Below are 13,808 nucleotides of genomic sequence, written 5' to 3'. Positions count from 1 at the left end.
AGTGGTTTAACTGTATGTTTTCTTTCCTTATTCCCACCCTTTCCATCCACTGTGTTAACATTAGTGTCTTGCATGCCACACATTTAGCAGCTCAAAGGAATTCCTCTGGTTTATAAAGGAACAGTGCAATCTGTAATCCCCCCTAAATTGTACACAACCAGCTTAAACTTCTCCTGGCTACAATTTGTTCAGTGTTTAAGAGGTTTTAACTATGAGCTGAATTATCCACAGAGGTCTCTTCCTCTCTGAAACAAATGGACCAGGTCATTAAAACTAGTAAAAAAGGCTGAATAAAGCAGTTTCACATTTAAGAAGTCGGTGTTTCTCCTATGCTTTTCTGCATGTCATGCTAAAGTGTGCTCACCTTTTTTCTGATAGACTTTAAGGAAGTTTTTACCGTGAGTTGAATTATCCTCAGAAGTCTCTTCCTTTCTTGAGCTCACCAAAAAACACAAAATAAAGCAGTTCCATGTTACAAAATAGTGGCCCTCTGACACTGTTTGGTTGCAGACGGCCTGCTAGCCCAGCACCTGCTAATGTCTGCTCACCGTATTTCTCTGATAACTTCAGATCCAAACATTCAGGCGATTCTTACTCAAAGCCAAATTATCCGCAGACTTTTCATCTTATCCTAATTAAACAGATTTGGTGATAAACCAGAAAAAACTTTGAGTAAAGCAGTTTCACATTTAAAAATCATTGTTCCGACACTCTCAGAATAGAGGGGCTGCTAATTACAGTGGCCAATGCAAAAATGCAAATGGCCCTATCTAGAGCCAGTGTTTGGTTTGTCCATACTGTAGTAACATGGCAGAGTCCATGGAAGAGGACCCACTCCCTATCTAGAAACAGTTCATTCTAAAGTAACAAAAACACATTTCTGAATTTGAGGTGATCATAAAAAATAAAAATAAAATACTTATTTTATTCAATTTCTGCCAATATATCCCCATAAATCCTACACAGTGAACTTGAACATTAGTTTTTAACAACAATTTGGCAATGCACTCCTCTCTTGTTCCTATGGGTAGGTACTGTGTGTTTCTAAAAATGGTACAAGAAGTTGTTTTATATGATAGTCATTTGATCCTGCACTGATGATTCAGAGTTGTTGTCTGTCTGGAGGGTATCCAGGAAATAGAGCCCTGACATTGTGGAAATCATGAAAAGCCTTAAGTGTAAGTGAGTGGCATATGTGTACGTTTTAGTGTCTGTATTTTTGTGTGCATATGTGCACGTTTCTCCATCCGCATGTGCATGTGACAGTAAATATTGAAGCTGGTCAATGTATCTGTGGAACACACCACAAAAACCCTTTGAAGATTTTGCCTCACATTCTCTGTACTCCATCAGTGGAGGGAAATTAGGCCAATGAAGTGAAAAATAGCGGGTGTTTTGGGAGGAGGAAGAGAGAAGAGCTGTGAGTTCAGTCAGTCACACTGGATCCAGTAAGGTCACTGGGTACACGCATTCCCTCAAGTGTGGAGGGAGTGTGTCATTTCAAACACACATGCAAAATAACTATCGTGTGGGACTGCATGCCGACAGAAATAAATACGTACAACAAAGTAGTGGCTCTGCCTCTGGTGCTGCAGCCTAGCTAGCTTAGCTGTTGCGTCATGCCCCATCCACTTGGGTAGGGGATACAGGATGGACACTAAAAAAAGTGTCATAACATGTAACTTTCTTTAAATATCGGGGAACACAAAATAGAAATGAAAGAGACAGAGCGATGTAGTACCTGTTTGAATTTTATCCAGAGCCTGGGGCCCACAGGCTGTGAGCTCCCGGGTCAAGTTGGCAAAAAGAGCTGGTACATCTGCTCTCAAAACACACTTTCCAGGGAAGTACTTAAAAAGAAATACAATGCACTGAGGCGGCATAAAAGAGTGCTTGGCAAGCGTCTGTCATCTATTTATTGTGTATGTGTGTGTGAGCGTGTGTGCAGGTGTATGACAGTGTATGTGATTTCCAGGAAGACGAACTCTTGGCTTAAACGGTGTCCCTGTAAGACAGAAAGAAGAGAAAAGAAAGATAGAATTAGTGAAAAGATGGCAACTGTGCACAGTGTGTGTGAAGGAGAAACATAGGGAGAAAGAAGGGCGCTCTGGTGTGCTGCCTTGAGTAAATAAAGGTTTTTTTCTTCCAATCATGCATTTCATATTTTATCATATTCAAACATACAGATATATGCGTACACCTCCGCACACCCCTACGCCATTTCACATGCGTCCACATCTGCCTGCACAACGCGCAGTAGTATGATGTAACAGCGTGCTGTTGTTCAGTGTTGCTGTGAAGGTTGGCATCCATTTGAGGCTGAATTTAAAATTTAAATTTATTGGGTCCCTCACTGCCAACGTTGCTCACAAAGACCTTGTGAATCTCGTCTGGGAACCTCTGCCAGGTAGCTCACACCTCCACCTCCTCCGCCTGATGTGTTAAAGCAGGAGACACTTTTGACAGCACTGAGAGCCATTTTCAGCCAGAGAACTTACATGGCTGCTGGCAAAAAAGAGCCAACTTTCTGTGTTGGTTGGTGAGGAGGCATTTTGGGATGGAATAGGCACCATGTCTATGTGCTTTAAAGGGCAAACATGGGGGTAAAATGCTGTTGAATTTACTTGAATATTGCAAATTACAGTCATTTCTGAAATGTTTCCAGTATGCAAATGTGTGTTTGTGTGTGTAGCTACAGTATGAGTGACTGTGGGATGGTGTGAATATTTCAGGTTAACAACAGGTAGCCTGTCCATATGTTAAACAGTGCACATATTGTTTGATTTATGTAGCCATACACTTAGTGTCAAAACATTGTAATATTTGAGCGCTAGATTTGATTTGTAAAAATATGTTTGTTCGATTTAAATTTTGAAAATTGAATTTTGCCAATTTTCAACCAGCCTACTATCTAAACAGTGAGGGTATAATGTGCTGATTAAACTCCATCTAACTAGTGCCTAGATATCCCTTGTTGGGTTGTTACTCGGACTACAGGCTGTATTTGTCGATGCCTCCACGCAGACACAAAGAGTAAAGAAGCTGATCAAGAGACGCCTCCTACCCTCTCTATCACGGAAAAAAATAGGCAGTGCTGATCGAATGTTAATCAAGATTATTTTAATGCACTGCCTGTGTTGTGCCTGAAATGTTTTCAGAAATATTTTTTAAGGCCCAGTTTCACAGTAATAGCTTGTGAAGAAGAAGAGGGTTCCATACAGCTTCCTGCAAAGTGGAAAGGGACGCTGAAAAAACTACGGTAAAACTAAGCAAATATAAACCAAGTTTTTGTCACTGCGATGCATATTTCTTGCCTCACATGTTTACAAAAACATGTTTTAGCTCACCGTTTAACTGTAATACCAGATCCCGCCGGTGGTAATTGTGTTGGACAGACAAGGCTGCAGTACATCACCCACCAGTAGAACCGTATATTGCAGTAAAATTATTAATTTAATTCTTGTAGTTTTCCACCTTTTGACCAAATGCCAATGCCAAAGTACTTTTTCTCTCTTTTCTCTGGTCATTTAGCACCAATTTCAAAAGTATTTGCGACTTCGTATTCTATAGACGGCCTAGTTTTATGTGAGGACCCTCTTTATATCTGTGAAACCTATTTAATACAAATGTCTGTGTCTGAATAAAAATATGGTTAATGTACAGTATAGCATTTCATGGACCCCTACAGACTCTCAAAAACCAGCCAGCGTGAGCAACAAAACACTGAGGGTACAGGTTCATTTGAATTTGCCAAAAAATATTTTACATCTTCGTACTATCTATCTCTTCTGATATTCTTTGAAAAGAAAAACCTCATTTGATATTGATGTATTTGACCATTTTATGGCACACAACAGGAAACTAAATTGAAATAGTCATTTTTCAGATTGATGTTGCTAAACACGCAAGATGAAAATAATACACTACTATATCTGGAGGCAAAGAATGCCTGGCCAGAAAACAAATGATGGTCATTTATCTGAACACAGTTTGAAACAGGAAAAAAAATGCTGATATTATTATCTGCACTTTAATTTATCTGACTGTAGAGACTGATTTTAAAGCCCAGGTAAAGCAAAATCTGTGATTTGTTTTGAAACCCATGTCAGAAAATACTTGATGAAAACCTGTGAAACTGACTGAACTCTGAAGTTAGATTATTTAAACTGACACGCAGGGTGGCTTTTCATGAAACTCTTGTGCAATAAAGCACTGACATAGCAGCACTTTTTTAATAAGTTAGGAGTGAGAATGGGCTGGAATTGCTTTACCTTGTTAATTTGAACTTCAAAACTGTTTTGAAATGCAAAATAATTGTAAATGTGATCAAAGAAATGTGATTAATAAACTACTGAAATTCAGTGATTAATTGCTTTTTTAAAAGTTAATTATTAGACAGCCCTCGTAATAACTCACATTTGTATCCAGTGTCATTTAAAATGAGCGAGCAGCGTTCTGGGAACACTGATGGGTCATAAAGCTGCTGACAGACTCATATTGGTTCTTGCAGTAGCTGAACTTGTGACCTTTTGGTGATGGGCCCATTTCTCTGCAGACAAGACTGCCCTGTTTCATTAAATGTATTTGCCAAAGTAACCAGATGGCCAATATGCATCTGTACAGCCAGTGAAGAAGACTGATAGACAAGACACATTTGCACAGTCCTCCAGAAACGAGATTCCTAGATGCTCCGAAATGACTGAATGAATAATGCTGAGTGGATGAGGTAGAGGGACACCACTCTGCTTAGCCTGTTGGGCTGTCCTGTCTTATCAAAGAGGAAGCAGAGCACAGGCAGTTCATCGAGAGAGAGCGATGGGGAGAGGGGGAGTACAGAGACAGGGAGGTGGAAGCAGGGAGAGGGAGAGTGTGGGTCTGAGAGAGTGACACTGAGATAAAGAGAGGAATAGAGAAAGCAATTGAGTGTGAGGGATAGTGGGACAGAGAGAATGAGCATGTACGTATATGTGAAGGGAAAGTCAGGGACAGAGAGCAGTTTTCTTGTGTGATAACAATTTGTCTTATAAGGAATTGTTCACACTTCCACGCTTGACTGTGCACACAGACGTCCATGTAAACACAGGTAGATGTGTGAGAAATGCAAACACACACAAACAGGTCGACAAAGGCGGATGTAGCAATTCCCACGAGGCCGCGCACAGAAATTTGATAGATAGGGGATCGCTGTTTATATCGGTCTTCTTCGCTCCCTGTCTGAGTGGCCTGTAATTGAATGATCATTACACCAAAGTTATGGCTACGGCCCCGCAGTCGAAAATAGGAATTGAGTTGGAAACAGCATTTAGTGGTTTTGATTTATGAGCAACAATGGGGAAGTTGTTTTTCAAGCCTGGCACTCTGATGGGCAATAAAGAGGGGCAAGGCTTATCGCCTGCTGTACCCACTCTGACACACATACACCAGTCAGTCAGCCAGCCCGCAACCAGTCAACCAACCAGCTGGGGCCCTTCATGGAAGGAAGTGTTTTCAGCAAATTTGTTTCCTTCATGTCTCACCCTGAATGCTGCTATTCATTAAAATAGCCTCCAGTCGGTAGGCACTGCTGCCATGGCACATTTATACACTTGTTCGCCTGTATCCTCACAGAAGTAGAGACACACACACACAAATCCACCTGCACACACACAAACAGACACTCTTTTCTTCTGGTCCAGCTCATCTTTGCAGGAGGGCCTTCTATAATAAAAGCGAGGCTACAAAGAGAGAAAGAGGTCTGTTGCATGTGCCGCTATCTGCTTTCAGTTGGGGACTCTGGAGCTGTATATTTATTTCTTTGGAGTGAAAAGGACTGCCTGCTTTCATTTAATGGACGTGATATTCAGATTAAGGTGATTCTAACTAAGAATCAAGGGGTCATTAGTGTGGGTGGTGCTGCATAAAAATAGCTGTGAAATGTAAAGTGTTAATTGTGGAAGTGTGAAGCATTGTACGGTGGACTGTGATTCAGCTGTGGCCCAGATCACTGAGCAGGAATGCTTTCATTTTCACCAGAGCTATAAAAGCTCCATAGACTCACAGTTCAGCTTAATTACATGTGCGTTATCATTATCTTAACTCTTTAGTTTACACATTGTCACTAATATTCTCCCACAGGCAGATCTCATTTTACCAGGCTATATGTACATCAGGGCAAGCCATATGTTGGTAATGTACCTCGAGCTGTTTTGCTCATTATTACAGGCTCACGCACCTCCCTCACCCACACAGATCACTGCCCTCTTTCATGCACATGAAATTTTGAAAATGGGATTTTTCCCTCATTCATTCTCAAAAAAACAAAATCTCTGTCTAAATTAAAAACACAACTGAAGCGCTGTCAACAGCACACTAAACCAACAGAAGACTATATAGCCTAAAGCCAAACAAAGAAGACAATTAGCAGCCTGGGAAAAAAAGCAGTTACCAGAAGGCAACCTGAAGCAGCGACCTTCATGGCCCATTCTGACACCGCCGTTCCTCAGTATAGTGGAAGAGTGACTGTACCTTTATGTGCAAACTTGTAAAGAGTCCTGTTCGGATGGTCAGAGCCAGCACTATTTTGGCCACGTCCACCACTGCACGAAATGTTGCTTCACTTGTGGCAACTTACAAAGATGAAATCAGCACACACACTGATGTTACAAGCCCAAAACACTGTTTTCCCTTTCTACACTGCAGTACTGAAAACAAAATGCAGAAAATCTTCACCCTAGCTAGAATTTAATAATAGGTTTGTTTTCAGTGACCGAAAATGTAGGGTTGTAAGAAAGTATGGACACACTTGAGTATCGCAATACTTTTTTGCGATACTGTGTTGATTTTCAAAAATACTAGGTTGATTTTTAATTGCTTACAAATTTTTCTTATTGTTTCCGTATTGTTATTGTTTCTTTTCTTTTTTTTTTAAAATTGATATAGGAAAATGTTAATTCCTTTGCTCAAATTGCACACAGTAGTAAAAATCCATTGTTTTTAGGTATATGGTGGTGTGTTCTTAATACAGTTATAGTTTCCCAATAATAAGACTTGCCAAGAAATTGCAACATAACACATAATAAATGGCAATATAATGAAAAGTAACCTCTGTATAGTGATATACATGATATTGCCAAATGCTTGCCAATACACAGCCCTACTAAACTGCAGTTTACACATAGGTGAAAAGCTAAATGTATATAAACTTGCCTAAATGATGTCATGTTAGTATGTGACTGTAAAATGGCTAGCTAGTTTCTGTGCAATCTGGTCAGTAAAGATTGACAAAAGTAAAACATTTCTGTAGTGTATAACAATGTTATAGTATTTTTTTAATCTAATTTGTATTCTTGCAATATTTTATCATTTTTGGACACTCAAAATACTTTTTTTTGGGCATTTTTCTCTTGCTTCTGGCTCTTGAGCTGATGTAACGTGAAATCTATTAAACAGCATTAATCAGTATTATAGTCTTCTTATCTTATCTTATCTTATCTTATCTTATCTTATCTTATATTCTTGTTGGTATGCAGCCATTTTGTGAGATAAAATGAACTCAAGCGTAAATTCCCTCCACACTATCTGCAGCTACACTGTGTGACAGCTTTTGTCCATGTTGGCTGCTGTAGTGAGAATGATGTAACCACAATCAATCACAGTGACAACCTGTGGTTGTTCTTGTTCTTCGCACTGGCTGGTGGTCAGCTGCAGGTTCTTACACTGCTGGGATTTACAGTTATCAGCCCTGGGGCACTGTGTTGTATCACCTTCTCGTTCCTTTCATCACTTTACCCCCCACTCATTGCACTTGCTCAGTCATACACTTGAATGTATTGCAGGCAGTACTGTGTTTTGCAGACCAGTTTATACGGAAACACTTGCAAACTATATTGCATGTTATTTCCTTATTTCTAATTCCTGTCTTTTCCCACTGCCTGAAGGCCACCACTCTGCCGCTCTCCTACATGAATACTGTCAGGATCTGCTTTCTCACTTAGAGTCCTTATCAATTAATAGAAACAGTTGAGACAGTGTCACTAAGAGGGTTAGTCACACAGAGCTATCCAGATGCCTGCCAACACTGTCATGTCATCTGACTTGTCTCCGCTCAGGCCTCAGGGCTATTCCCTTTTTAGAGAAAGTGCAAGGCAGCGAATGAAAGGAGCTGAACCCACACAGTTGAAAAGCCCCGGAGTTAGGGGTGGTGAAGCGCATCGATAGCTTGCACATAAATGCACAACCAGGCACATGCATCTGTTTAGAGCATATGGTTGGGACAAATCAAACACACAAACTTGCATACACACATGGATCATAAACTGAGCTTTTTTCCTTCCTCCAGCATAACTCTCAGTACTCTGTCAAAGTGTCAAGCTGTACAGGATACATAGAGGTGATGTATGAGAGCAACATACATCTCTTGGTGCCATCAAAACACTGCAGTGTTAGTTCATCCACTGACAGACATATTGCTTTTGCAATAACAACGGCATGAAGACTGTTGTGTGTATCAGTCTGTGAATCATATAGTATATGTCTCAGTTTATCATGTGCATGAGAGACACTTGAAATGACACTTATGTGCCTCTGAGCCTTCACAATTCAACTTGACAACCACAGTAGCCATCTTGTTCTTTTCTTTGAAACGAATGGTGTTTTAATTAAAAGCGTATGGCAGATATCACAGATATTACCAAAATGGTTCAGCAACACACAATAGCTGGGAATGTGGCTGGTAGGGTTTGCATTTTATTCAGTATGAAACTTTTTTTTCTAACGCTACATGTGTGCAGTTTGTAGTTTAGTGTATATGGAAAGCACAGACACCTGCAGGCTATGAGCTCTGCAGTCCGTTGGCACTGTACAGTGCTGGACATATTTGCAAAACAGTGAATGACAAATACCAGCCAGTGTTGCCTGGTGGTCTTGTATTGTTATTATAAATCAACTACTGTATCAAGCTTGTGACCAACACTTAAACTCTGTTGACACATTTGGAAAAGCCATATGGTAAATAATTAGAGCTGAAAGTGGGAGAGCTTTGTGTGGCTGCTGAATAATATATGAACTCTCTGGCTGGTAAATGAAAATATAAAGAAAACATATACTGGAGACAGATGCGTACTTTGCATTCCCCCCACATACACACACACAGAAGAAGAGTTTATAGACGAAGCAAACAACCAGTGCAATTTCCATATTATCTACCTTATTTTCTGAGCATTGGGACATCTATGTGCCCATAGATGTGGTGTGGTTTAAAATATTGCTTGAAATATGGATTATTGAGCACAGAATCTTTGCATACATTATCGACTCAATATGCAATACAATATACAGTATGTGATGCACCTTTTTGCCTAAAACTACAAACTGCAATGATACAGATTACCAACTTCTTCTCATCCTCACTCTGCAAAGACTGCTGCTTTGTCAGTGGACATACAAGTCAGATTATGTTGCGCTAACCTTCCTGCGTCAGTTTTAGACATTCATGGACGGCGTGTCAATTTGCATTTGTCATGTGCATTGTACATACAGTTTCTGCTTGTTACAGGCATACAGTCTCCTAAACAAATATTACAACCTAGGTTTAACACTTTTAGGTTTATTTCCTCAACCTTAGCCAACAAGAGCACGTGGTTAGGTTTAGAAAAAACACCATGGCTTGGCTTAACATGAGCGTAGTTGTTACTAACGTTATGGAATGTCATGTGACATACACTGTGGCATACATCATTATGCTAAGATGCTACACATAATAATACAGTACAGTGTTATTAAAATAGCTCTATTGACTTTTGGTTTCACACAGGAAATGTACAGCTGGCTCCCAGGTGAAAGTGCAGTTTGTTTGACCCATCCACCATCCCTTCCTGCCCAACCTTTGGGACTCTCTCGCTTTTTATACTACCATATTTCACAGTGGCATTATAAACTCCTGCTGGCCAATGCATTTCATATTGCTGCAATGGGTGACGTCTGTGTGTCGCCATTGAGAAAGCAGCAGCATTTGATGATTCAGGTTGTTGCTCACTGCATCAAAAACTGCCATCGTCCAGTGCATATCATACTGCTGTGAAAGCTGCTTCAGTGCATCAGTATCTAACGCAGAGATCACTGACAAATGCAAATTTAAAAAAATATGAGTTGGGAGTGAGAATGGGCTTAAATTATCTACTGCTCCTTGGACATTTCACTATTATTAGCTAAATTATAAGAAACAAATGGAAAGCTCCAACAACTCTGATGAATTCAGGCATCCTACCAACATCAGCACCATCATCATCACATCAAGTTCACAAAGAAAACTATGTCAGCAAATTTTGGAAACTGTAACTTATTTCATCCAAACAATCCATTTAAAATCTCTTTCTGTAGAGTGAAAAGTAGGCCATGCAGTCATTGCGGTCTGTTTTGATTCATTTTTAAACTACCACAGTTACTGCTGCAAATTGTTCAAGATCTAAACAAATAAATCATATTCAGTGAGGATGTGCTGAAAATATTCGTAGCAGCCATGCCATCTGTTCACCTGGACATCTCCATCGTGTCCTTAGTGAGATAGACGATCCAGTAGACCAGGTTGAAGGCGCCAAACGAAAGGGGGAAGAGGATGCGGGAGTATTTGTCGATGATACTGGTGCCAGTCAGAACGTTGTTGGCTGGTACGGCTGAACCCTGCTGCAGGAAGGCTTGGGCATTGACAGGGGGGTTGGGGAATGTTTTAGCAGGGCGGTCAAACAGCGGGGCAGAGTTCATCCTCTTCTTCAGTACACTGCTGGCATCCACCTCGGAGAGGGAAAAAAGGAAATGTGTAAGAGTGAATTGACATTACAGCAGTAACCACATGATGTAATATGAGAGCATTAATTATGAAACTGGTGCTGTGCTGGTTCCAGAGAGTCATAAAACCATTATATGTTATGTGCAAAGAATTTTTATGCTGTAACTGACTGAAAAGGATAACATGTTATAGTGGAATTTATATCAACTCATTCCACACAGAATTAACAAAGAAATCATGATGTTAGTGCACAGCTGTGAGTTGAACAGTGCATGTGGAAAGTGTGGGTACGTGCAAAAAAAGGTCTAGAATACCAATGAGCGACGCAGTAATTAAGCTTGACAAAGGAAATCAATGATGTTTTGTTTCTGATTTGATGTGATTTCAATCAACCCGTTCCATGAAGATTGATACAGTGGTGGGAAGCAAACAAAACATATTAAACAAAAGGGGCTTGCGGTGTATTGACACATGGTTATCGCTATGCCTCATCAACTTTAAGTAAACCAGTGTGATCTCAGCACATGCTCCCTGCTCTAATAGTTGTAAATCAGCTACAGTATGTGTACAGAGAGAGAAAGGGAGAGTACATCTGGGAAATGGGTCAAGGAACACCGTGCTGCCTGTAGGTAGAGTCAGCCAGAGTGAAAGAAAGAGTGAAAAGAAGAGCCATCCTTTTTTATAAACCAAAGAGAAATGTATAAATTACTGTATCATTCTGAACTATTGAAAGAGCACAAACAGTGAGTTCTTAATGGATCAAGGTAGTACAGAGGCTCTATGAAGTTGTTATAGAAATGATGATTATGGACTTTTAAGAAGATCTTTAACTCCCTATTTAGAGGAAAAAAAATGTTTGTCCTTCGCAAACCTTATGATTTCTAAGACTGTATTCTTCATGGGGACATATGTTTACATATTTTGTCCGCTTTTTTTAGCTTTCCTAACTTATTCAGCAAACAGGTCCTGGAATAAACCAAATTTCTGCAGAATCATGTTCACTGCAGTGTAGAGTTTGACTAGTTGTTTGCAAGTGTTAGGAAATAAACTCCCTGAAGTTTACTGGTCGATCCAGTGTTCAGCTGTCAGGCTTTTTCAGCTCACAGTGGATGTTTTTTCCAGACCACAGTCTTGGAGCAAAAACTGAACTTGCAAGATTTAGGCTGGATTTGTTAGGCTACAGGATTACATGCTCCTCTACAGGTTGAGAAACTATCAAACTGTTACAATCCTCTGGCTGAGGGGAGCGCTTCCAAAAGTGCACAGTGGTCAGTCTCAAAATAAAGCTAGATTAGTCCCTGAGTTATTCATTTCCTAAACTTTGACATTTTTGCAGATTCATTTTTCCCCCAACAATACATGTACAACTAAGGAATGCTGAGTGTTTATTAACCCTTTGAACCTCGAGCAAGTTGGTTTGGTTTTTTTGAAATATGGGGGTTAAAGGCAATCGGCAACTAGGCCAAAAAACTGTCCTGCAGTTTGCAAGAAATTAGTAATTTAGAAAATTATTTTTTTCAAAAGCAAAGGGACATATTTTTGAATCTAAACTATATTTATAGTTTAGATTTAGAAATTTATGATTTTCATCATTATTGTATATAAATTTATTTTAATTATTATTATAATTTTTTAGCACTTTTTTCAAGTTATTCCTATGTGGTGTTTTTTAACTTTCCAATTTTCTTTTTAGTGTGTGTTTTTTGGTTTCTTTGTTCGCTGATTTTCAGGTCAGTTTTTCTATACTTTGTCCTCTCTCCTTTCCTTTGTTTTTTTTTTATTCCTTTTTCCCCATTTTTTTTTTTTTTTTGTTGTTTTTTTTATAAATCAAGCCTACTGGCCCAGGTTTGAGAGGGTTCAGTGTTGTTGTCATATGACTTTGCCCTGATGCTCATCTCCCAAACAGCCTCATAGATGCTGGTATCACAGCTGTCTTTAGATGTACAGTTATTGACTATTAGGCAGTGTGGATTTGATTATGTTGAGCGATCCTGTCATTCCAATTTTGTTTGAATGGTCTGACATCAGGAGCATAACCATGGAGACATGAAACTGAGAAATGAAAGATGAAGGTCTCTGAATAGAGGTTGTTGTATGTTTGTAAATTACATGACTGTGGTTTGGCGCAACTGCATACAGTAAGAAACTCAGTCTCTTCAGTCCAAAATATTTACAGAATAACTTTTCTCCTTTTTGGTAAACCATAAAATTGTAATTCATAGTATCCCTAAAATGCAGGATCATCTCTCACTTTGGAAAAGCACTGATAGTTTCCAAGTGTAAGAATAAAGGATGCTGCCCAATAATAAAAACAAGTCTTAAATTCTCTTCAGGCTTCATTGGTGTGCTGTACATATCTTTAACCCTTTGAAATCTGGAGTGACATCACTTCTCTTGTGCTGCTTTCAGACACCTTTCACAAGTATTTAAACCTTTGAACACTGAGCATTTTCCTTTAAAAACCATGAGCAACTTGGTAAGAAATGATCTACAAATAGCAAAAAAATTGTAGATTTAGAAAATGTATGGGGGGAAAAGATAAAAGCTTGGAAAAAAAACATATTTGAAATATATATTTTTTTACTAATTTTCAGGTATTTTACTGGTACTTTTCACTAATTTCTTGCAAATATTTGGATCATTTTTTATTTCATTATTCATTGCCTTTTTCCATGTTTTGAAAGCATACAAGCCAATTTGCTCAGGTTTTTAAAGGGTTAAGAGACTACAATCTACAGTAAAATATTTATATCAGCATTTGACTCCACAGAAGTGAGAGGTAAAGTATAATAGGGCGTTTTGAAAGGTCCATGGAGTAGATGAAAGGATACAAAAACAATAGATTAGGATTGGTTAAATCCTATAGAAACATGAGAGCGAGGAAGGGCTTTGCGGGGGAACGGGTCCTGGCAGTCTAACAGCTGGTCATCCTGACGTTAAGCTCACTCATCACTAAATTACAATGCATGCCCCTATCTGTGGGTTAGGTATGCTCCCTGCAGTTGATTTATTATCCCCACCAGGCATAAGCCTGGAGTAGATCACG

General features: G+C 39.4%; 1 protein-coding gene across 1 annotated transcript in view; it reads right to left on the bottom strand.

Moving 5' to 3' along the window:
* Window positions 1-928: 928 nt before the first annotated feature.
* The window catches only part of gabra6b (gamma-aminobutyric acid type A receptor subunit alpha6b), a 33,882-nt gene continuing 21,002 nt past the window's right edge, over window positions 929-13,808 (bottom strand). Inside the window, exons 9-10 of the mRNA XM_042498959.1 lie at window positions 10,511-10,767; window positions 929-2,005 (exon numbers count right to left, since the gene is read on the bottom strand). Coding sequence (XP_042354893.1) covers window positions 1,993-2,005; window positions 10,511-10,767 — 270 coding nt within the window. The 3' untranslated portion in view covers window positions 929-1,992. The remainder of the gene's footprint in view (window positions 2,006-10,510; window positions 10,768-13,808) is intronic.

Source organism: Plectropomus leopardus, chromosome 13 (assembly GCF_008729295.1).
Source record: "Plectropomus leopardus isolate mb chromosome 13, YSFRI_Pleo_2.0, whole genome shotgun sequence".
In the NCBI taxonomy this organism is placed as follows: domain Eukaryota; kingdom Metazoa; phylum Chordata; class Actinopteri; order Perciformes; family Serranidae; genus Plectropomus; species Plectropomus leopardus.
Note: the sequence above shows the minus strand (reverse complement) of the source record. Positions and strands in the feature narration are given on the sequence as shown.